Below are 22,406 nucleotides of genomic sequence, written 5' to 3' on the forward strand. Positions count from 1 at the left end.
ATGGTTTTTTGTATCCGCAAGGATTAACTATCCTTCATTAATTGTTTTGTGCATAAGTAGATCTGAAGGAAATTGCCGTGTGGTCGATCAGCGGTGCCTGTTTTTGGGAGAATCTCAATTTCATGCGTTTATTTCCGACAACTTTGGTCACTGTCATCTCGGCTTCCCAACGCAAACTCGGTTCCATTTTTTCAAGTGTTGCTTCTACTCATCGGTATGTAACATTAATATTATTGAACAAAGTGTACGGTCCCGTCATTTTTCGTCTAATCAATCTGCACGGTAGTCGATGATTTTTCAACGTACGAAATATTCATAACTATATTGCAGTGTATAAACTTTTGCTTTTTACAGTAACATTGTTGTTTTTATCGAAATAAATAGCTTCGAATGACGCTAGCACAGTTTTATGATTAATTACGTGTCTTGTTTCAATTTTTAAATATATTTATGGTGAATGTAAGAAGCATTTCCAAGCTGTTCGTGTGAAGAAGAAGTATAGAAACCATATATTATATATTTTCTCCTTTCAAAGCTAGCGCTATCTCTTCAATTCGTCCTTGCGCGCGCGTGATGAGCGCGCTTTTTTTTTATTACTCCACCACTCCGCGTGTGTGTGCGCGCGTGTTTGCGGGTGCTTCTGCTGTCCTGCAAGTTTTTGACATTTGATGTTGACAGATTGCGGATACTATAAGGATATCAGCAAAAAAAACAACCAAGTGCTCAGTTATAAAAACTGTATACATGGAAGGTATATGTAGTTATACTTATACTTCGTTTTCCTGACAATACAAATTAATAATTCTCATAGTTTTTACTTTTTACTTTGTAGCTGATGACAAAAGATGATACAATAATACATGTGTTAAGTGCATAATATATACTTAAACGAAATCAAAGATCGAAGTAGATTTGGAGCTGTAATAATACTTCAGTGTCAATATGTCGGATTCTCAGTTTGTGTCTAGAATTAATCAGTTGGATGCGGTGCAACTTGATAACGAAATTTATAAAGTGCTGAGAGGCCAGGCAGAAGAAGTAACGAAATATTTTGCTCCCGGCAAAGCAGTCAAATGGAAACCAGAGATAGATGTTCTAGTCAAGTACCTCATATGGAATTACTCGTTAAAAAAAAATAGCACAACCTTTGGACAACAGCTACTCAATCTGTCATACAAGAATTTGGATAGAAGAAAAGCTCTGCTGTTGTTTGTACTTTCTTCAGTGCCAAATTACTTGAGGGAACGATTTATTAATGAAAACTTTATTTTTTCGCGACTACCAACGGCTTATCAAAGAAGCAGATACAAAGGTTATGTCGATCAAGTTGATAATTTTTTGCATTTGTTAAATTTTATATGGAGCTTTTTCTTTTTATATTACGGGAATCAATCACGTTTTGTGGAAAAAATTTTGGGTCTACGTAATTACTCTTCAGATATGAATAGGCCTCGTTCTATAGGATATTCTTACATGACAAGAGAATTGCTGTGGCATGGCTTGATAGAATTGTTTACCATAGGCTTACCAATGATAGATTTGAAAGTTATACAAAGATTGTGGAATGACATGTGGGTGCCAAAGAAAAAAGAAATCACGATTGTTACATCATATAAGCTTGAATCTAATGCTTTGTGCGCTTATTGTCATCAATTACCAATTTTTCCAAGGTGGGCTGGATGTCCCCATGTTTTTTGTTATTATTGCTTGGAGGCATTGTTTTTAACAATGGATCCATACACATGTCCCCTCTGCAATAACGAACTATATTACAAAAATGTAAAATCTTGTTTAAACACTTGATACTTTTGTATAAATTCTTGAGTTTATTAAAAAATAATGTTACAAAAATGCATTTTCTTTCACTTACATTAAACCAAAGTAGTTGCATTCTTAGCAAAGTATAATGGTAAATTAAGTATGTATAGATTAGCATGCTCGCTCACAAAAACACACACACACTTCAATAACTATAAATCAATTATCATGAGAGCTAGCTAAATTCATTAGGCGTATTATTTTTTTAAAAATATTCTTAAATCTTATAAAATATTTTTCCTTCAAAATGCGCTGACTTCGAGTTGAATGTTTTTTTTTTCATTAAAAAATATATTGTTTACTCGATATCTAGTTTTTTTACAAAATAATTTCTATTTGCTGTTCACTAAATGGCTTTTTTTTTACTATTAACAAATCTAGAATAAATGTTGGAAACAAATAACAAAAATTCGATCATGTACAAAATCAGATCAAGTAAGTTTATAGCTGTAATAACTTTTGAATTTGAGTTGAAACAAATATTCAATAAATATAATTAATTATTCTAAATACCAAATGGTAGACTCTAAAATTATCCGATGCAAACATTTTTTACTCGATTAGTAGATTCACCCAGACATTTTATGAAAAGTATTTAGTTTCTCACTCAGTAAATATAAATTAAATAATGTAATCGGAACTTGAAGCTAATATTTAATTTACCATTCGATCGTAGTTAGCGCATAATGAAGCAATAAAACTTGAACAATTCATCTTACTTAGATTACTGGTTGACGAGAGTTTAGTAGCAGTGTTCACTAAATGTCTCCGACGCTCTTTTACAAGTACAGTAATCGTTGAGAATATATCATAATAGTACGTCCGTAAACAATCACATAGACACATTTCATGTAATGAACAAGAGCTTGCACGGGATTTTTATAGAAATCAGCATAATCGATTTTTTCAACAGTAATAATCAACGCTTAAAACTATACACGTTTAGTCAACAACTCTCAGCGGTAAAATCGTTCGTTAGGTAAGCTCCCGGAATTTTTTAATTATTCTCATGATTTGCATTTTGTGTAAAGGATAGACCGATTTCCTTACGACTGCGATTTATTTTTTCCGGTTGACAATAATATATTGACAACGTGAGACCTACCTAACGTTACATTTCATTTGCAAAAAAAAAGATGAAAAAAATATATTTAAAAACTTAACAATTTATAACGAGATTACGTGCAAATATATAAATATACGTAAATACACGCTGAGCGTGTTGCTGCGGGTACGCTTCTTAAAGTACAACAAAAGAGATACAGAGGTAGAGAGCACGTGAATGAAAGAGATAAAAGAAGTATTTACTTTGGTCAAGTTAAAAAATCTACAAGTTCCAGTTCATAATTATAGGTACATACTTATGAATTATTTAAAAATTGCTATTCCATGACCATATGGGATTTTACATAAACATGCAGAATTGTAATTAACTATAAGTTTTCAAAGAGTAACAATTATAAATGCCATGGTAACACACTATAATAACTATGCATTCTCTAATCGATATATTGGAATCTGACAGACCATTTTTTTTTTTTTTTTTTACTTTATTCCTTCATCTCATTTCATTTCAATATATGAAAGACATGAAAAATCTCAACTCACATTATCACCATAATTATACATCGACCCTCAAGACTTGAGAAATAATGCTAACGTTTAGGAGTATACGCAAAAAGACAGACGTATGTATAGAAACATTTTTTATCACACGGCATCTTCACAGTCCTAAATTTATATTGAAATTTGTCTCTCTCTCTCTCTCTCTTTATCTCTCTTGGGACATGCATTTTTTTCCTCGACGTTTCTTTTATTTGAAAGCTGCCAGTGCATTCGCTTTTTCTGTAAATTTTCATTACTTTCCTTCTCGACTCGTCGAGAACAATTATTTTATTTAACTCTTCACTTTTCGTTTCGTTCGGTGTGCTATTATACAAATGCACGGCGCTATCAATTTGATAAACGTGCAAAATTGCACGATTATTGCACGCATATTACATACGTGAGCGAAAATTAAGTAATTTATTCTGCGACTTCAACCTTACTCACACCAATTGGGCACTGCTTTTCATATACCTATAATATAAATAAGAGCAAAAAAAAAGAAAAAAAAAAAAGTATATAACAACGTAGGATACTTGTTGGACTAGTGTATGTTTGAAGCATGCGATAACAAAGTCAACAAACTTCCTAATATCAACATCATTCGAAAATTAAAATTACGCGGCTACTCTTAATAAATTTGATACTCCTCAATGTCCACAGTGTGTACATAACAAACGGAAGAACTTTTTTCTACCACTTGTTACTTTCGATGCTGCATTTGCGAGCGGGAGTTGGGGAAGTTGCCGTTGTTGCTGTTGACGATGTTAGAGACGATAACTTTCTTTCAGCTCCAGGAGCTGCGCTACCAGAAAACAGGCTTCGTTTGTTCATTTCTACATAAAATAAATGACAAAAAGGTTGACAATTTTTGCTGATATTTTTAAAAAGTAGTAGCCAATATTATACGAACCTGAAATCAAAAGCATCATTTTGCGTCTAGCACCCCAAGCTGTAATACCGATTTCGTTGAGATCCTTTTCTGTGAGTGACGGGAAAGTAGTCATATCGATTTCGTTACAGGCAAATAAACCTAAAACAAACATTCAAATTTGTGGTTAGAAGTTTAATTAAATTTAATTTTTGGCCAACAAGTCGAATCACAAAATAATTTACTTACGAATATACTTTTCAAGCCCAGCACTGGTTAGCATGCTCGCTAGGTCCGAGTGCTGCTGTGTAGTGATTTTTTTTAATTGATAATTTGATGTGTTTTCGATATAATTAGACATTGTGCCGGTTATTTTAGAATTCGAAGTCTCGTCTTTGGTGGAAGTAACGCCATAGTCTTGGGTAGAAGTCGTCGAGTCTTTCCATAACGATGACGTTTGGCCCAACGAACCCTGCATTTATTTGAAAAAGGTTAAATTAACAAAAATACCAAAACATAAATTAATGAAATAAATTTCAATCAACTATTTTTTGTATTTACATCGCTATTATCAACTGTAGAAGAAATAGACGGAACTGTTTGACTTAATCCATATCCAGACCAAACGGAGGTTGGAACACGGAAATCACTAGCAGTTGGTTTGGTCTGTATGGCCTTGATAGCCATAAGTTTTTTCTGTTCGTAGTCGAACGTCATTGCACTGAAGTCTTGCGAATTTGATTGCGCATCTGGCTGCGTCGTTTGTTTCTCGTTGCCCGTAGCTCGAGAATTACCGGCAAGAGTCAATTCTGACAGTACATTCGATAAATCTAAAAGAAATTGAAATAGCTATAATTTTATAGATAACTTTCGAGTTACATCGGAAAACTTTTATCAATTACTCTGGCATTACCTAAGTTTGTGCTCACATCGGAGCAAGCAGAAGTTGGATCAATCGGCGAGATATTGCGCGGACTCATGGCAGGGCTTGATAGCGAACTCGACACACTACTTATCGATGAAAATGCTGAAATAAATAAAGTTTTGTGAGCACCTAAAAATATTTTCTTTCCATCGAATTCACATAACAATTTTTTAACCTACCACTGCTATCTTTGCCATCATTGGAAAATATGCTAGTTCGCATGCCATTGAGGTAAGCGCTGTTGAGCGCGCTGCTCAGGCCGTTCACGTTTGCGTGCACCTGCGAGCCTAATCCCATCAGTCCTTTACTCATGTTATGCAGCACCTGATGTTGCTGCTGCTGCTGCTGCTGTTGCTGTTGTTGTTGCTGCTGCTGGTGCTGCAGCGTTAGTAGTTGATTGAGATGGGGCGGGTAAGCGTACGGTGGAGTCAGGTGATTGTGCTGTATACAGGTGGGCGAGAAGAGCGATGGAGCATAGGCCCAGGAGGTTGGAAAGTTCCCAGATGTTGTGTGCATCGGCCCTGGTGACGAGGACAGGTGAGAAAAGGACGAAGGCGATGTGCTCAAGTTTTTGGACATGTTACAGTTGTTGAGCAAATTTTCTAAAATAAAAGAAATGACCATTTTTTTACGATTAAATTGAAAACGGAGAACTAGTAAATATCAAGGTCAAGGAGTGCACAACACGAACCGTTGGGTGCTGCGAAAGGCCCGAGTGGAATGGAGCCTCCCTGCAAAACGAAGCTCATTGGATTTGGGACGTTGTAACCCAGTGGTATATCGGCGACGATCTTGGGTTCTTCCAAGCCCAATAGCTGCCTTCTGGCCTCGTAAATGTTGCTGGCGTTGCGCTCGATGCCTTTAATGACGATCGAGAGGGTGCTCTGCTTCGGCTTGTGTCGCACGGTTATGAAGACGTCCAGCGTCTGCATCATTCGCGACACGTCGTCCGTCGTGACGGTATTCATCGACTTTTCAGTCAAGTCGAACATCAGGACGAGTGGCAGGGAACCTATGAGCTGTTGTCGCGCCGTGTACACGCTGTGGATCGAGCCAGTGATCGTGACGTTGCTCTTTTTGAGGCTCGGAATATTCGGATCACCCGCGTCAGGAAACATGATTTGAGTGCCCGTGCGTTGCATTATAGACTTGAGATTGTTGCTCTGTTTGCCCAAAACGATGATGTGATGTTGCGGCGAGATTTCCATCGTCATTTGCACTTGAATCTGGCTCTAAAGGAATCAATAACAATTATTAGTATCATTTCAAATCGTTTTTATTTTTCACATAAAAAAGTCACAAAAATGGTTCAGGAAAAAAAAATCTTGATTTTAGGTGGGATCTTCATTACTTACCGCCAGATTTTCGCACATATGGTGAATGAGAAGGACGGTGGCCTCCTTGACCTTGGCTACCTCCCACTCGCAGCCTTTGACAACGACCAGCGTTGCGTGGAGCTTGGGTCGTGTGCGGAACATCACTTGGACGTTATACTTCTTTTGAATACTGATGACGTAGGGTGAGGTGGCGAAGGGCGTATTGCCAGCCGCGGCGGCAATTTGCGAGCTGTTACCCATCACGGGTAGCTCGAACGAAAAGATCAAAGGAGTGAGAGCCTGTTAAAATTGTAATTGTAAATCAAACCAAATCATCATTACCGTCACTATGCGGTACGTGCATAATTGTGTTTTTTTTTAATCAGAAAAATGATTGGCAAGCAGTAAAAAATAAAAAATAAATTAATCAAATGCCTTTCTAAGCCTGTAGCTCGGAAAATGTAGTATCAAGTATGGAGTAAAAAAAAAAAAGCCAACTGTTGATAAATATAGAGCCAAGATTTGTATTATTCTTCGAACGTAAGTATTTTCTAATGGTACAAGTATGATAGTTCGTTAACTTAGCCGCGAGCTGAGCGGTGCATGAAAAAACAGTAGACAAGGGACAAACTGATTACCCTGACGCGTGCACGAGCGTTCTCGACACCCTCCATATCACCGGCAATGGACACCTGGTTGCTCTTCTCCTGGTGGTTACTGCGGTTGCTGTCAGGAAAGTGAATGTGACAGTTGGTGTCTTCCATGACTTTCTTGATTGTAAGTCCGCCCTTGCCGATGATATGGGAGTGATCGGTATAGCTGACGTCCAACTTCATCGTCACTCGGTTGTTTTGCTAAAAATTCAAACAATCAAGAGCCATGCAATTATTGTGTAAGCGTATACGAGGTGGCGGGGGGGGGGTAGCAAAGCAGGGACTCTATATGCCAAAAAACAAAGAGAGAGCAGTACTTACCCGTGTGTCCAAGACTTGCGATATCTGGTCCTTGGCCATGCGAACGTTGTCGGGAAGACCGGAAACTTTGATGTGCGGATCTGCGACGAGAAATCAACGTGTTACGGGAAATGATTCAAGGTTACCGCGGAAGATCGAAATAGCTCAGGAAACACGAGGAAAAAGAGTCTCGTAAGCGATACGATAAGTAGAAATAACGAGTGCAGAATGCTATACTCCAAATAATAAGATAAAGTACCGCGAAGAGGGAGAAAGTGAAGAAATAATGAGAGCGTGCAGCGCGCAATCGTTTGGTAGTTTTACCCTTTTTCGACTTGGCGCCGATCTTGAGCCTCGACGGCCACGTGACGTACGTGTTGGTATCCTCCATGACCTGCAACAGAGAGCGAGAAAGATCGGCAATTTAACGAGAGGCGAGCTTTTTTCCACGATCATTGTCATCATCCATCAGATTTACAATGGGTACAGGTAGGTACATACGGGAATGACCGAGCAGTAGTCCGCCTAGATCGCGGTGGTGCGTGCGGTGCATCACTGCCGATCGCATCTATATATGATGTTTTATGCTCGCGATGCGCGCAACATAAATATACCGCGGTTGGTTTTCCATCGAGCAAATCAGTTGAATTTCAACACGTGCCGATGACTTTTGATTCGGGAAAATCCGAGCCTCGTATCTCGAAATTACACATCCAGTTTTTTCTTCGGCGCGAGACCTTGCGAGTACCGGGCAGTTTGCGCGATTGCTTGCCGCAGCTCATTCGCACCACGCAGGGTAATTCTTGAGGGGAAAAAACCCCGACGATCGGGTGCGCGTCACAAAATCGGTCGGTTTGACCGGTAGTAATGGCAAACAGTAGAAAAAAAAATCCCACCCACCATGTTGATTTCATCACGAGCTCGTGCTTCTAACGAGACCAACGCCAGCGAGTGTGTCGGGGACTATTGAAATTTGTTTTTTCGTCAAGTTTTCTAATCGAATTTAAACGAGCAGTCTTCACTCCCCATTTAGATAAACTTTCGTTTATACTCGAACCGGGCAAATTAAACGACGGAACAACAAAGGGGCCCGGAGCTTGCATAACGATCGCGCTGCTCCCTCCACAGCCAGACAGGACGGCTCGAGCGTTGCAGCGACAGTATACAATATATAGTTGGCAAATAAATATACATAAATATATAAAAAAAAGCAAATGTCGGTGCATGGTGTACACACAGAGTAGTTAAAGAGAAAAGAGCAATAAAGTGCAGGGGGCGAACCTCTTGGTGGTGGTGGTGCCTCTGCAGTCGGCGCGACGAGCCCCTCCGGTCTTCACTCCGAACCGCTGCTACTGAATCATTCCTGGTCATGCTGCCCCCCTCTCCCCCCAACTTATGTTTCTGCCGATATTATTATATAGGTATGGCTCTTATCTATCGAGTGTCTCTGTATATATACTTATTCGTAGACGCGCCACGGCACACTAGCCGATGCTACGTAATGCAATGGATCGGTTATTAACGCGTACAGGGGCAGGTGTGCGTATATGAACGCGAACGGAAAAAGGAAAAAAGGGGGAAAAAAAAACTCACGGACATGGAAACGGACTGACTTTCCACCCGGAGACAATAGTCGCGAGTGACGAGAGTCCCTGCAGATCGGCGCGTGACGGTTATATATAGGTATACGTTGTTATCGCCTCACTTTGCGAAGAGAGCCACAGCACCGGTAGGTATACAAGTAAGTATATAGTGCGCGGCGCAGCAGCAGTCCAAGTGATAATATGTCACGTATAAAGTGTAACGGCGATCATCGCGTCGCGGCCCCACACTTAATAATCGCTCGCCATGTGCCTCGTTGTCATATGAGAGCCGAAGATAATAATATGTACAATGAGCGCGCGCGGTAGGTGCAGTTGTACTATAACTCACTCGACGCCGACCGGCTAATGGCTGGACCTCGCGCGTCCCGGAGTTGTGTAATTACGTACACACACGCGCGTACGCGTGTATGTATCCGTACACACGTGGGGCCGCGTGCCGGCCTCGGCCGGGTGGTACGTGTATATTTTTAAAGGTGGCCCTATAAATAATCACCACCCGGTGGACCATCTCTCGCTCTCTTTCTCTGCTCGTTTCACATGGGTACCGATATGCCTCGTGTGAGAGTATACATGTTCCGTGTACTCAACCACCCGAACAGCAACACTGCTGTGTGATTGTAATATCCATACCTACTCGCTCGCACCGATGAATCAACAAAAATTTACAAATAATTGCATTTAGCCCTAAAGAGCTAATGGGTAACTATGGTTTACAGTGCGCTATTGATGGTTTATCCAAACCAATGATTTTATTTTATTTTTTCAACCAGTGAGTATCGAAGAAATAAGAACCAGGTAACGATAAACTGTTTTCCAAAATAATAAATTAATTCATCCTCACATACGATTACCGGTGCATCAGGGGAAAACAGGGCCAAACGTATACCTTGTTATGTTCGAATGAAAAGTTTTCACCCACTCGATGGGGTTCGTTTATCATTAAATTGTAATTGTTAACAACGAATGCATGTATACTTATATTCAACGAATAATTGTATATGGTGATATTTAAAAAAAAAAAAAGCGCATCGTTAATACAATGAAGTATTTAAAATGTTAAATTAAAAAATAAATAATTTTGTTGATCCATAAGTGCGTACATGGATTTTACGTAAGTATTTCCAGCTCTATATCGCTGCTGCTCAGTAAATAGGTATAAGTATTTATGCATCGGGTCTTTTATGCAACACGCGTTTACGAGCATATAATATAGATATAATAATATATACACGATCAGCTTGACGACACAAATACATACACACACACACACACAAGTGCAAACACCACGAGACACACAACTTATCGTAATAACACAAGAGCACGACTGGCTAGCCGGCAACCTATCACGACTTTGCAGGTACACGACGCGTTTATTTTTCTGTAACCAGCCTCGTGGCTCGAACTTTGTTGACAAACAAAAATAAAAAAAATAAAAGTAGATAAAAATTTTTGAAATAACTCACCTTTTGGAAAAACTTCTCGGCTGTCTCGCCTTCGGTGTCGCCTGCACAAGTCGGCAAAGAGGTGGCATGGAAAAGAGGGTATATAGCGTTAGATTATTTAACTTGATAAACGTTTTTTTCGCGAAATACACTCCAAATCATTTGTACTCTTCGAGACATTCTAATCTTACGCAAGGGATCGAGCGTGTGGGTGTGTACTTGGTTGCAATAAATGACAAAACAGCCAAAAATTTCCATTTGACTCTGCATTGTGGATTTACAGTAGATAATTCATACGTAATATTAAAATCAAACTGTAGGTTATCGTAAAATCAAATTTTTTTTTTTTTTTTTTTTTTTTCAAAACAAACCCACTGGAAATGTTTTGTTTATTAAAACTTATGAGTACAACATGGCAATGTTGCGCAACGGGAGCTTTCGAAAATTGCACGCACAGACCCGGTTGTGGTCAATGACTCCGTATCAAAACATCAAGCCTTGCGTAGCTTTTATATCAAAAGTGTACGCGCTCGCGCTAACTCTCTGAGCATGTGTGGCTTGTTCCATGCGTGCCTCTGTATATTTATAAAGTTCGGGTGCTTGTTTATCGTCGGAAGGTTGACGAAAACAAATTATTCTACTCGAGTGTATTTAAAATTAAATTTCTGTCGATCTCAATGATTCATCGGATAAAGTTGGACATCAGCGAGCGCGATATTTTATCTAATTACATTTTCGATGCACGTATGATCCACAAAGTTGTACGAAACAACGACGATGTTGGCACTTTAAAAGCACGAAATTTCCCAACGGGAAAAATAACACTGCTTGAAAAAAAAAAAGACCATTTCACCAGACGAAAGAGCTATTTCGGCTGAGATTCTAAAAGATTTAACGCTCATTAATGAATAACGACCGAAAATCAGTATAGTTACACCGACGAGCTCTTGAAATTCATGGGTAATAATATATCATATCTGTACGAGCGCGCAAAGTCGGTGCCGAATAATTTTATTTACCAACAACAGGCCAAGGCATACAATTAAATACACACACCACTGACAACGTGTAAGTTGGGCCTCTTCTACTCCACTTACACACACTTGTGCGCTCATATTTGAACTTTTATCAAGATCGACGGATGTATAACGTACGTGTACTGCCGAAACATTTAAAATTGCGAAATTCAGAGAAATTCGTCTACCTGATATCGAATGATCCTAACGGCGCGACAATTAGTTCGAGGCCATGTAGAAAAATAAAAAAAGGTACGAGGATCGATGTAGGATCGTACTCACCGAGCAGCATCTGCTCGAGCTTGCGCCGATCGACGCGGAACCTCTCCTGTTCCAGATCATCGGGGTTGGAAATGTCGAGGATGGCCGCGAGGTTGCGGATCTCCTCGGCGTTGTCGATGCTCGATTTGCCGGACACGCTGGTCGTAGTTGTCGTCGTCGTACCCTCGGAAGTCTCGGACATCGTCTCGGTGAGCTTGCGCTCCTTCGGGAACAGCAGCTCACTGCCGATTTTGGGCCGCATGTCCACAGAGGTGTCCCGCTCGTCGTTTGTTGCCACTTTAACTGCTCAAAGTCTTTCCGTCGTCTCACAGCTAATCTACGGATTAGCAACATTTTAATCGTGGACTTTGCAGTCGTCGTCGCGCTCACAGGGGTTGAACGATCGTCGAGCGCTGAGTTGAATTTACGTTTTATCGTGTTTGAAAACACACAGTTGCAATTACGTAATAAAATACGACGCATAAAAATTTGGTGGGAATACCAGGAAAAAAAAAAAAATCACCCCGAGCACGTGGTTCTGAAATCCCAGGAGCATCGTGGCACGACGACGACAAATTTGAAAAAATATAGTTGGAAAAAATAAAGTTGAGCTTTGATCACTGAAGAAAAGCGAGAAAGAAGAAAAAAAAAAAAAAAAAAAAAAAAATACCTCGATGGATCTGATTTGCAGCTCCTCCTCCTCCTCGAACTTGCAACGCACTTGGGCAAAGATCGAATAGAAGGCGCGTTCTCTCTCTTCCAACAGATCCTCGAGTGTTGCTCAGTCGAGTGTTGGTTAACGAATCCCACGGCGATGTGCAGCTCTCGCCGTTGGGATGCGGAATGGGCGCCAGGCTGGCTGCTCCTTCGTCTACGCCGTGGTCGAGGATCGCCGCCGATTATTCCCCCGCAGGTCAATTGCTCTCGCGCGAGCGGCGACCAATCAGCTGAGCCCGACCTTGCTCTACAGGTAGGTACAACATGGGATTTGGAAATTTTGTTCAAGTAAGTTTGGATGACTGGAAGGGGATGCGAAGACGCTGGTCATTGCCCTCTGAGATTGATGATGGTGGTAGTGACGGAGGGAGAGAGTCTGTTGTCAAACAGCCGAGTTGCCGTTGAAGGTCCTTGGGTCGTTTGGTCTTTGGATACCTTTTAAGCCCGAGCAAGATTTTCAAAGCGTTGTTTTTCATCTCCGACGACCCTCTGTCGCGCTAATGCTCCCTAACGAGCGTCACGTGTTTTGATTTTTTTTACAAGTCGGACTGGGTACGAGGGTAGAAAAGGTCATGTTCCTTTTTCAGAGGAGCACTTGTTACGTCATGATAGTTTTTAATTCTACTAAATACTAATTTTTACATTTCATGCGATTGCTGATAAACGCGGACTTCAAAAGACAAATGTTTTTCAAAAGAGTTATTTTCTCGAAATTTGTAAAATATTTTATCAAAAATGTCTCAAAGGATTGTCAAAGAAAAACACGGTGATTTATAGAAAATTTTTATTTTTTATTTTAAAATTTATTTTAAATGCAAAAGCATTAAGTATTGTTTTACTCTGACTTTGATGAATGCCATTTAATGGAATTCGAGGTTTAATGTTTGCACCGCAAAGGACAAAATGTCAGTAGCTTGTTCAATCTATGGAAAGTTGGAGAAACGAGAAAACATTTTCAACTCATTAGTTGTTTTAAATAAAAAAAATGTCTACTGCAATAACGTAACAAACCAGATTAAGGGCATAGTATAAAAAAAATTATAGTTATAGTTAAAAAAAAAAAAAAAAGTTTTTCAATATTACTTGAGCACATTTGCTGACAACTTGATTTTAATTTATCAAGCCCGTCACATTGATAATCGAAAAATATTGAACATGTGTTCTTACTTTTTTCACGAAACAAAAACTGATGAAAATAAAGAGCATCAAACTTCAAGAGTGGGAACGCACGTCGTTACTCCTTACGTAAAAAATTGTTACATGACATGACATCGCGTAAAATTTAACGCTCTATATTATTGTTGGCTTTTTTTTCAAATCTACTAAAGAAAATTTTTTTTCTAATGCATTGAATAACTTATTTGAGTATTATATGGATCTGTTTGTTTTTATACTTCAATAATTTTCAATTTTTTTTTTTTTTTTTTTGCTTTGCAAGTTTTGTTACGATATTGCCAAGAAATAAGAGCGTTTCAAAAAAAGCTTACCAGTTTGGTTGTTGGCTTTCCTGCACCATGGCCTGCCTTGACTTCAATTCTGGCAAGTAGGGGTTTCGTTTGATGCGGCAAGCTACCAATTTCGTGCTGAAGCGTTGCTATCATTTTCAAACTGTGCAGAGGTACGACGCGATCATCATGATCGGCAGTCATCACCAGTGTAGCTGGGTACTGCACTCCTTCTTTGTCTGGCTTTCTTACGTTGTGTATGGGCGAATATTTTATGAGAACTTTGAAATCCTTTTCTTTATCCGAGCAACCGTAATCCGACTTCCAGGCATATCCCACCGTGAACTTGTGATACTTCAACATGTCCGTAACTCTAGGAAGATAAAAAGTAAGTTTAAGAAAAAGAACAGGTAAAAGATATTTATTTTGTTTGTTTAAAGTGAAACTTTAAATTACTAACGGAACTTGAGCGATAGCTGCACCAAAAAGATCAGGTCTCTGATTGATGCAAGCACAAATGAGGAGTCCTCCGTTACTAGCACCTTGAATCGTCAATTTGTCTGATGACGTGTATCGGTTGTCAATCAAATATTCAGCAGCCGATATAAAATCGTCGAAACAATTTTGTTTGTTGCCAAATCGCCCAGCATTGTGCCATTTTTCACCATACTCTCTGAAAAGTGCGTAAATCGTGTTATTCAGTAATTGATTTTTTTTTTTCGAGGATTTGCAATATTATTAAATAATCAACAATTACCCTCCTCCGCGAATATTCGCCACGGCTATGACACCGTCAAGATGTTGCAAAAATACTAGTCTCATGATGCTAAATACAGGCTGGAGACTAACATTGAAACCTCCATAGCCATAAAGAAGAGCAGGTGGTGAACTATTTAGTACAATGTTCTAAAATAAAATTTTTTTATTAGTTTTTCTCCTTTCCTCCAAAAGTTTTGGTTAAATAGATTTAAACTTACTTTTTTGGACACAATAAACATAGGAATTTTGGTTCCGTCTTTACTGGAATAGAAAATTTGTTTCGTTTGGTATTGGCTTGGGTCAAAACCACTGATTTTAATTTCTTTGAACACCTGTAATTTGTTAACCATGATTGTTACAAGGACAATTTGACGACAAAAAGTTAGATAATATAGAAGATCGAATAATTACTTTTGGCATTTCTTTATCCTGTTGAAGATCCAATGAATAAATGATTCCAGGTGTCAAAAAAGACATAAACTGGTAAAATATCTCAGAGTTCTTTTTGTCTCCAGAAAAGCCAACCACAGTTCCTACGTCTAAAGGTAACGGTCTAAGTAACTTTCCAGTTTCTAAACTGTACACTCCTAAAACATCTTTAACCTCTTCCATATATGAAATAACAAGTTTGTCTTTGTCTGCTGCTGAGGCCCAATTTAAAACATTATGTGTATGTTCTGGAATGAATTCTTCCCAACTGTTTTCTTTGAAGTTTTCCAGATCTATAGCTATCAACTTGTAGTTGGGAGCATTTTTATTTGTCCTAAAAATGGCTTTTGTACCAAGGTTAGCCACATACTCATAATCAGCTTCCAAAATTCCAACCACTTCGGTTAAATTTAATTTTCCATCAATTTTTTTTTTAGGGTCAAGTTTTGTGAAGAAAACTAGATTATCACGACACTCCAACCGCGTTGTAACCACTAACCATCTTCCGCAATCTGTCACTTGTCCATTCCTAAAATTCATATAGCCATTAATTTTTGGACAGAATGTATGAATTTAGTGTTACTTACAATCTGTATAACGGATTTTCAGGAAACTCCGCTACTATTTTATCTTCTTCTGGGGATGTTCCAACTATATGGTAGCATAACTTTTGATCTTTGCTAACAAAAGTTTCTGAACCATCATGCTTTTCCTGCTGATGAGGAAAACAAGAATAAAAAATACCCAGATTATCATGGGTCCAAGAAATCGACGAGAACTTGACTTTTTCCAGAACTTCGGGGTATTTTTCACCTGCAAGGAATAAATTAAAAAAATATTTTTAACAAGCATATAATTATTGGATAGACAAGACAATTTTCAAAATTTCAATATTATAGTACAGAATTACTATTTAAAATTATTTTATGATTTGAATGTAGGTAAAACAATAATTATACCAGTTTTTGTATTTATGAAGTGAATAGTATTCCAATCAGAGCCACTGGCAGATAAAGCATAGGCATAAATCGAACCATCTTCACTGAATTCGCCACTGGTTACAGCTACTGTTCCATCCTCAGATAATGTATTTGGGTCGAGGAAAACTTTTGGCTCAGCCTCAAAGGTATCTTGAACGTAGAGTACACTACGTAAAAAAGGAAAAAACACAGCAGCCAATTGAAAATCACAGTAGAAGTAAGGATAAGTATTTGGTATAATACATGGTTAAGTTAAAAGTTTTCTAGGTATACCTCTGGTTCTGTAGGCCAGTGTTCATGAAAAAGTAATATTTATCTCCTTTTTTGGTGGGGCAAGAATACTTGGGAAAGTCCCAGAGCAGCTTCAGTCGATCATGAATGGTTTGGCGTTTTGGGCAGGAATTCAGGAAGGGTATGGCCAAGGCATTCTGAGCATCGACGAAAGCTTTAGTCTCTTCGGCGTCCGGATCTTCCAGCCACACGTAGGGGTCGGCAACCTAGAAAAGTGCCCAATTCAAATTTTTTGTAAATGCTAGTAAGCAGGTATCAAGTCGAGGAATGACACGTAAGCATACAATTTTTACGAACAAAAAAAAACCAAGTTGTTTTCACTCACCTTTACTCCGTGGTAGACTTCGATGGCAGTTTCGTCTCGACGAGCCTCCGGATAAACGAACTTTTGGGCAGTCATTTTGGCTACTGTCTCACCGATGACTCGAGGATGCAGGTTACAGGGCGTGGACGAAAACAGGTGTCTGGAGATGACAGGGCAGAACTCGCGGAGGCCGCGAAACACCGGGCCTCGAAGTAACGCTTTCGTACTTATTGTGTATCACTTCCTAGAGAGGTAGCGATTATATATATGCGGAAGGGGGGTTAGACCTTATGGTTATAAGATAGTTGATTACTGGAGCTTAATAACACCTACACTCTCACCATGGGTGAAATAACTCTATACTTGTATATTTACCTGTATCAAATATAAAAGTTACAAGTTCCTTATTTCCAGTTTGCAAAAGGTGATGATACGAGATGGAAATGAAAAGGTTAGCATACACTTTTGTGCTATATGTTGGGGCGTGTCGCCAATATCGATAAGGAAGCGATACGTCAAAAGCTGAAATAGATGTAGTAGGTACGCGACACAACTACCGTACGGCCGTCCATGCGTTTGATTAATTCTCTGGATATTCCCCGCCACCCTCACGTAAAAATAATATCGCGTAAATGCAAGAGAGACAATATTCCATACTGTCTTTCTCTTACTTTATTAATATATTTTGCTATGGCTAATTAAAAGTAGAGACAAATGTTAGGCACGCACAATTCAAATTGGATCTACGAATAAAATAAGCGCCTCTTATACTCTTCCTCTTTCTTACTTGCTTACAATTAATTAATAACAAAAACAATAGATGAATAATTAACAACAAAATAACATTTCACTTGGGCAAAGTCAGGGCGGAGGTACGAAAACGGAATGTTCGACAAAACAGAATCCCAAAAGAACTACTAACTTACTATTTCAAAAAAAGGAACTTTTTTAAAAGGATTTACTAAGCTACGTTGATAAGACTAAATACATTGAGCGCGTAGAATGTACCGACAAAGTGAGCTCCACGTCTCCAAATATATCTGTATTCGAGCCGTCGAGGGAAATCTTGTTGCAAAATAAATTTCTTGGCTGATTTATATACTTACTTAGTTTGTTAATATGTACAGGACTTAAATTTTTTCTGATTCAACGTATTTTTTCCAAACCTTACGATGCTGTTATTGTTTGAAAAATGGCTGTTTTATTTCATTATTTACGCTCTTTCAGGGTAATTTTTTCTAGTTGTTTCATAATTAATACTTTTATACTGTTTATGAGTACTTATGATAGTATATACATGATTTCCAATAATCTCAAAATTTTCTCAGAACAACATTTTTAAATAGCTTGTCAACTGAAAAAAATTTTGATCCACATACGTTTGTTTTTACTCCAATTTTTGAAATTTCATCATTTTTAACATTATTCGTTAAATCATCGGATTTGTGCTCCGCATGAATATGCATTTTTTTGTCAATGAGACATATAATTGGATATTATTTTATGAATATCCTAGAATTCTTTTAAAATTTTAATTTCTAAGTGATTCTTCTTGTCCATTCGATGATAATTAATAAACAAAAAAATTATTTCCCTGCTTTGGGCTTTTTTTTATCTTGATGCTTCTATATATATACTGTTATGCAACGAATAAATAAATAATTAAATAAAGAAACGAACAAAATTGACGTCTTATTTTCAGGTTTGGCAATACACTTTTCAAAAGTATTGGATTCTGTTTTGTTGAATAAAACTATAAAATTGCAACGTAAAATGGTAAATGCCTATATTTTATAAATTTGATTCGTAAGTTGAGTGTTATCAATTTAGCCACAAGAGGTCAGTACTAAAATCCGAACATCATATCGATATCATACGACTGCGACACTCGAGCTGGACGCAGTTGCGAAATGTGAAAAAATGTTTATTGGTTGCTGTCATCAGAGCCTGTCATTAACACTTTTGACATTTCGGAGCTAATACGCTGATTAGAACGATATATTTTAATAATTTTTAAGTAACAATTTTTTCTCTTGCCTCACGGACTCTTGAATTAAAATTCATTAGATTACTGCTAAATAATAGCAGTTTTGCAGCAAAAGTGTATCCACTATTGAAAAGCCACAATCACTTTTTACTTTGGCGAAGATTTCCATTGGTGAGTAAAAATTAAGACATCCACCTGTACCTACCTGCCCTGTTATCGTTGACTCAGTCTTAATCAGAATGCATGTGTATTTTTTACACTCACTCAAGAGTATCAGAGCCATGCCACGAGGAGCGTTTATCGTTTTGGAGGGACCGGATCGAGCGGGAAAGTCGACGCAGGTAAAAAAGCTCTTCCAGGCACTGCAGCAACACTCCAAGCCCGTTGAGACCCTCGCCTTTCCGAGTAAAATTTTTTTTTTATAATTTATTGATTTATTCCACTTTTTTATCTAAGCATGCAGTATTATTAATCTTTGTTTTCATAAATTATGTATTTCAAACTTGAAAAACTGATGTATAAAATGTTTGTTGATTGTCGAGTGATGGTCGGTTATTCAGAAACCTCACATTTCGCTTTCAGCGACGAACAGTAGATGTCATTGCGATTTTATTTTTGACCTAATTTAAGCTTAAAAAAAAAAAAAAACTTCAAAGACTTGCCCATGAAAAATTACCAAAATAAAAAATTGAAATTTTTTCAATCTCCCCAGACAGAGACACCACCTGCGGACAGATAATTGATAAATATCTGCAAAAAAAAATAGAACTACCAATCGAGGCCGCGCATTTATTGTTTTCTGTCAATCGATGGGAGTTCAAGGATAAGATCTACGAGATCCTCAACAAAGGCACGAATCTCGTTGTCGACAGGTCAGTCCTCGCCAGTGACGTTAAAAAATTTTTTTTCTATGCTTTATCCTACATTTTCTATTTCGTCTGATTTTTTCTATATTCTGAAGGACCTTTTAAAAAGTACATTTATCATTAGTAATTGTCTTTAAGAATTTCATTTGAAAAAACCCATCACAAAGTTTTCTCTAACCGGTTTTTATTAACATTTTTTATTTATCATATTTGTTGGTATTTGATTTTGTTGCCACATTTTGACGGGCATTGTTAATAGCCATTCTACATATTTTTTCCCGTTTTTTTTTTTTTTTTTTTCATTACCATACGTATGTCATGATTTCAACGATCGCAACTTGAACCCTATATATAAAGTCACCGCTTTGTCCAACCCGAGGGGCTGCGCACTCTTGAAATCATTGAAAAAGACTTCATAAGTCATTCAAAGTCTTCAAAGTGCTCAGCCCATCGGTCTAACCTTTGATTTAAATTTTTACGCATAGTACTATTTTTTTTTTTTTTTTGTATTTTGTGGGAAATAAATTTCATTGTATGGGTAAAAAACCAATTTTATTGACTCCTGCTTTCTCTTTATTTTTGAAGAATTGTGATCGGTTCGGCAAATTACTCGGACACCGACAAAAACTGTTCTTTTAAAATAACATAAATCCACTGAACTGTATGAAATATTATTATAAATGTTCTACCATTTGATGTGCTGAATTGTATTTTTGAGCCGCAGCGAGGAGGCAATAATCTAAATATTTGACTCCAACCGATCAAAACACGGAAAAGTGATTTCAAGATGATACACATCGGTGTAATAAATTTTTCCAGGAAAAGTTTCGATCGGTGCAAAGCAAGAATGTACGTAAATAACGGGCGCGTGTAAGCCTCCACTTTCCTGTTTATGAGAGGAAGACGAGAAAAAGCTCATCCCAAGGGAAAATTTATGTTACCTTTGCCCAGTTTTCCGAGGCGCATAGAAACGCAAATTGAATAACATCGAATGGACCAGCCCTGTATAAGAATTTCATTGTTTTTCCCCTAAAAAAAAAATTTAATTAAAACCGAGGAGCAAATTTATTCAAATCAACCCCAAAATATTTCGGCACCTCTCTTCGCGATCGATCGATTCAACAAAACCATTATACTTGTTTGAATTCTTCCTCCAGAGCAACGGAATACATCAGCTAATGGGTTTTGGGATGATTTTCGCATTATAATGAAAAAAAAAAAAAAAAAAAAACCGGAGCCACTCGCGAGAATAAGTAGTTTAGCCAAGTTTTTCCCAACTGTAGGTGTGGGGGGGGGGGTCAATTTTCTTGAGGAAACTTGTGTTTTCCAGCGGTGTAAGCGTCGACGAAAGTCACCGCCGAGCGCGGCCGCGGGGAGGGACCTCGAAAATCTCGCGCGGCGAAGGAGGATCCGCTTGAAAAAAGTTCGTGCGGTGTCATTGTTTTTCATTCAAAGTTAACGCCCAGTCCAATAACCACGACAAAGTTTTGTATATACCCTGGCACTCGGCGCGTCACTCTGTCGCACGTACAATCCGCCAATGCTCCTTTGTTTCGTTTTTTTTGTTGGCGGAGCCGAGAAACCGCTCTCGTGTGACACTTGAGCGTACCACCGCACTTTGTCTTCTCGACAAATGGCAAAATATATATATCCCCCCCCCACAAATTCGCAAACGGTCGTAATACCAGCAAAAGTGAAATATAAAATAGAAACGGAGTGTATATGCAGCGATTTACCCTCTTATACTTTCATTCTTTTGGCAGAGGCGCTTACACCGCGCGAAACTTGGTTTTTCGATTCCCTCGGTCTTTTCCGAGGTACTTAACTAGAGGTAAACACGAGAACTTGATTATCTTTTCTTCCCCATCAGCTCTGTATGTGTAAAAGTATACGCTTGATTACTTCCGATCATATATACCAGTATCTGCTCGATGATTGGCTCGACAGCGAAAAATCGGAATTGGTAATTAATATACGTGTGTGGTAATTCAGGTACACGGCCTCGGGGGCGGCTTACAACGCAGCGACGACGGGCCGGCCGCTGGAGCAGTGCCAGGTGCCGGACAGGGGTCTGCCGAAGCCCGACCTGGTGGTCTTCCTCAAAGTGACCGAGGAGGCGCAGTCGGCGCGCGCCGATTGGGGCGCCGAGCGCTTCGAGCGGGCCGAAACGCAGCGCAAGGTCAAACAAAACTTCCTCAAACTCGAGGAGTCCGAGACATGCGCCGACACCTGGATCAGCGTCGATGGCTGCTGCGACCCCGAGGAGGTCCACGCGAGCGTCCTGAAGGCGGTGGAGACGGTCCTCCGTGACCTCAATGACAAGCCGATCGGCGAATTGTAGTTTTTTCGAATTTTTTTCTAAGTATATCATTCGGAATCTCTTTCGTCCGACAGATCTATAGTTGACGACATAAGTATATACAAGAGTTACAATTGTTATACGAGTAGGTAATTTCTGCTTTGGAGCACCGACAAATGTACAATTTTTTCATTATATTTTTTAACCATCACATTGATTTGAAACGATATTGTATTTTTTTTTTTTTTTTTTTTTTTTTTTCACGCCGTATAGTTACAGTGTACAAACGAAACTGTATATCATATATAATGATTATAATCACACCTACAGGTTGTATGCGATTCAATCATGACGAAATACACATCGACATAATAATTTGATAAAATACCATTGGCTTTGGTTATTCGCACCTGTTTCGTCAAAATATCCCATAAATAATGACGTATGTATAAGGAGTTTTCCGTGGGGGGCGCTATTAGCAAAATGAAACTCTTTTGTCCTCGAAATTCATTAGCGCG

At 38.6% G+C, this 22,406-nt stretch overlaps 4 protein-coding genes across 5 annotated transcripts; 2 read left to right on the forward strand and 2 right to left on the reverse strand.

The window, feature by feature from the left end:
• Nucleotides 1–114: 114 nt before the first annotated feature.
• On the forward strand, nucleotides 115–1,831 carry Pex2 (peroxisomal biogenesis factor 2). Its single transcript, XM_014358860.3, has 3 exons — nucleotides 115–214; nucleotides 679–751; nucleotides 833–1,831. The coding sequence occupies exon 3, from the start codon at nucleotides 943–945 to the stop codon at nucleotides 1,801–1,803; it is 861 nt and encodes a 286-aa protein (XP_014214346.2). The 5' UTR covers nucleotides 115–214; nucleotides 679–751; nucleotides 833–942; the 3' UTR covers nucleotides 1,804–1,831.
• On the reverse strand, nucleotides 1,804–12,639 carry BicC (protein bicaudal C). Its single transcript, XM_014358845.2, has 14 exons — nucleotides 12,482–12,639; nucleotides 11,833–12,148; nucleotides 10,556–10,596; nucleotides 7,813–7,882; nucleotides 7,510–7,589; nucleotides 7,174–7,389; nucleotides 6,575–6,835; nucleotides 5,911–6,451; nucleotides 5,399–5,821; nucleotides 5,208–5,321; nucleotides 4,856–5,124; nucleotides 4,544–4,766; nucleotides 4,337–4,456; nucleotides 1,804–4,259 (listed from the first exon to the last, which is right to left on the reverse strand). The coding sequence occupies exons 2-14, from the start codon at nucleotides 12,071–12,073 to the stop codon at nucleotides 4,117–4,119; spliced, it is 2,742 nt and encodes a 913-aa protein (XP_014214331.2). The 5' UTR covers nucleotides 12,074–12,148; nucleotides 12,482–12,639; the 3' UTR covers nucleotides 1,804–4,116.
• Nucleotides 12,640–13,317: 678 nt separating this feature from the next.
• On the reverse strand, nucleotides 13,318–17,463 carry LOC106643635 (prolyl endopeptidase). Its single transcript, XM_014358847.2, has 11 exons — nucleotides 17,112–17,463; nucleotides 16,758–16,980; nucleotides 16,415–16,638; nucleotides 16,121–16,308; nucleotides 15,749–15,974; nucleotides 15,144–15,690; nucleotides 14,951–15,064; nucleotides 14,731–14,879; nucleotides 14,434–14,646; nucleotides 14,016–14,346; nucleotides 13,318–13,451 (listed from the first exon to the last, which is right to left on the reverse strand). The coding sequence occupies exons 2-11, from the start codon at nucleotides 16,830–16,832 to the stop codon at nucleotides 13,389–13,391; spliced, it is 2,130 nt and encodes a 709-aa protein (XP_014214333.2). The 5' UTR covers nucleotides 16,833–16,980; nucleotides 17,112–17,463; the 3' UTR covers nucleotides 13,318–13,388.
• A 1,368-nt stretch (nucleotides 17,464–18,831) lies between these two features.
• On the forward strand, nucleotides 18,832–22,111 carry LOC106643647 (thymidylate kinase). Of its 2 annotated transcripts, none has more exons than XM_089593131.1 (4): nucleotides 18,832–18,894; nucleotides 19,001–19,128; nucleotides 19,436–19,595; nucleotides 21,582–22,111. In XM_089593131.1, exons 2-4 carry the CDS (start codon nucleotides 19,005–19,007, stop codon nucleotides 21,928–21,930), a joined length of 633 nt encoding a protein of 210 aa, XP_089449257.1. In that variant the 5' UTR covers nucleotides 18,832–18,894; nucleotides 19,001–19,004; the 3' UTR covers nucleotides 21,931–22,111. The 2 variants fall into 2 exon arrangements, with proteins under 2 accessions (XP_089449257.1, XP_089449256.1); XM_089593130.1 differs by having other exon boundaries at nucleotides 18,838–18,894; nucleotides 18,993–19,128.
• Nucleotides 22,112–22,406: the final 295 nt, after the last annotated feature.

Source organism: Copidosoma floridanum, unplaced genomic scaffold (genome assembly GCF_036245765.1).
Source record: "Copidosoma floridanum isolate Cflo_tuat_1 unplaced genomic scaffold, Cflo_Japanese_pri ptg000019l, whole genome shotgun sequence".
Taxonomy (NCBI): Eukaryota; Metazoa; Arthropoda; class Insecta; order Hymenoptera; family Encyrtidae; genus Copidosoma; species Copidosoma floridanum.

Excerpts from the sequence above, each read along its gene's own strand:
- LOC106643647 (XM_089593131.1), top strand. The coding sequence starts at position 19,005 with ATGCCACGAGGAGCGTTTATCGTTTTGGAGGGACCGGATCGAGCGGGA. Across the intron at positions 19,129-19,435 it reads TGAGACCCTCGCCTTTCCGA|ACAGAGACACCACCTGCGGA; the intron begins GTAAAATTTTTT and ends CAATCTCCCCAG. Across the intron at positions 19,596-21,581 it reads ACGAATCTCGTTGTCGACAG|GTACACGGCCTCGGGGGCGG; the intron begins GTCAGTCCTCGC and ends GTGGTAATTCAG.
- BicC (XM_014358845.2), bottom strand. The coding sequence starts at position 12,073 with ATGCGGCCCAAAATCGGCAGTGAGCTGCTGTTCCCGAAGGAGCGCAAG. Across the intron at positions 7,590-7,812 it reads CGGCGCCAAGTCGAAAAAGG|ATCCGCACATCAAAGTTTCC; the intron begins GTAAAACTACCA and ends TTCTCGTCGCAG. Across the intron at positions 4,767-4,855 it reads CTACAGTTGATAATAGCGAT|GGTTCGTTGGGCCAAACGTC; the intron begins GTAAATACAAAA and ends AAATAAATGCAG.
- LOC106643635 (XM_014358847.2), bottom strand. The coding sequence starts at position 16,832 with ATGACTGCCCAAAAGTTCGTTTATCCGGAGGCTCGTCGAGACGAAACT. Across the intron at positions 16,639-16,757 it reads AAGTCTACCACGGAGTAAAG|GTTGCCGACCCCTACGTGTG; the intron begins GTGAGTGAAAAC and ends GCACTTTTCTAG. Across the intron at positions 13,452-14,015 it reads GAAAGCCAACAACCAAACTG|ATTGAACAAGCTACTGACAT; the intron begins GTAAGCTTTTTT and ends AACTTTCCATAG.
- Pex2 (XM_014358860.3), top strand. The coding sequence starts at position 943 with ATGTCGGATTCTCAGTTTGTGTCTAGAATTAATCAGTTGGATGCGGTG.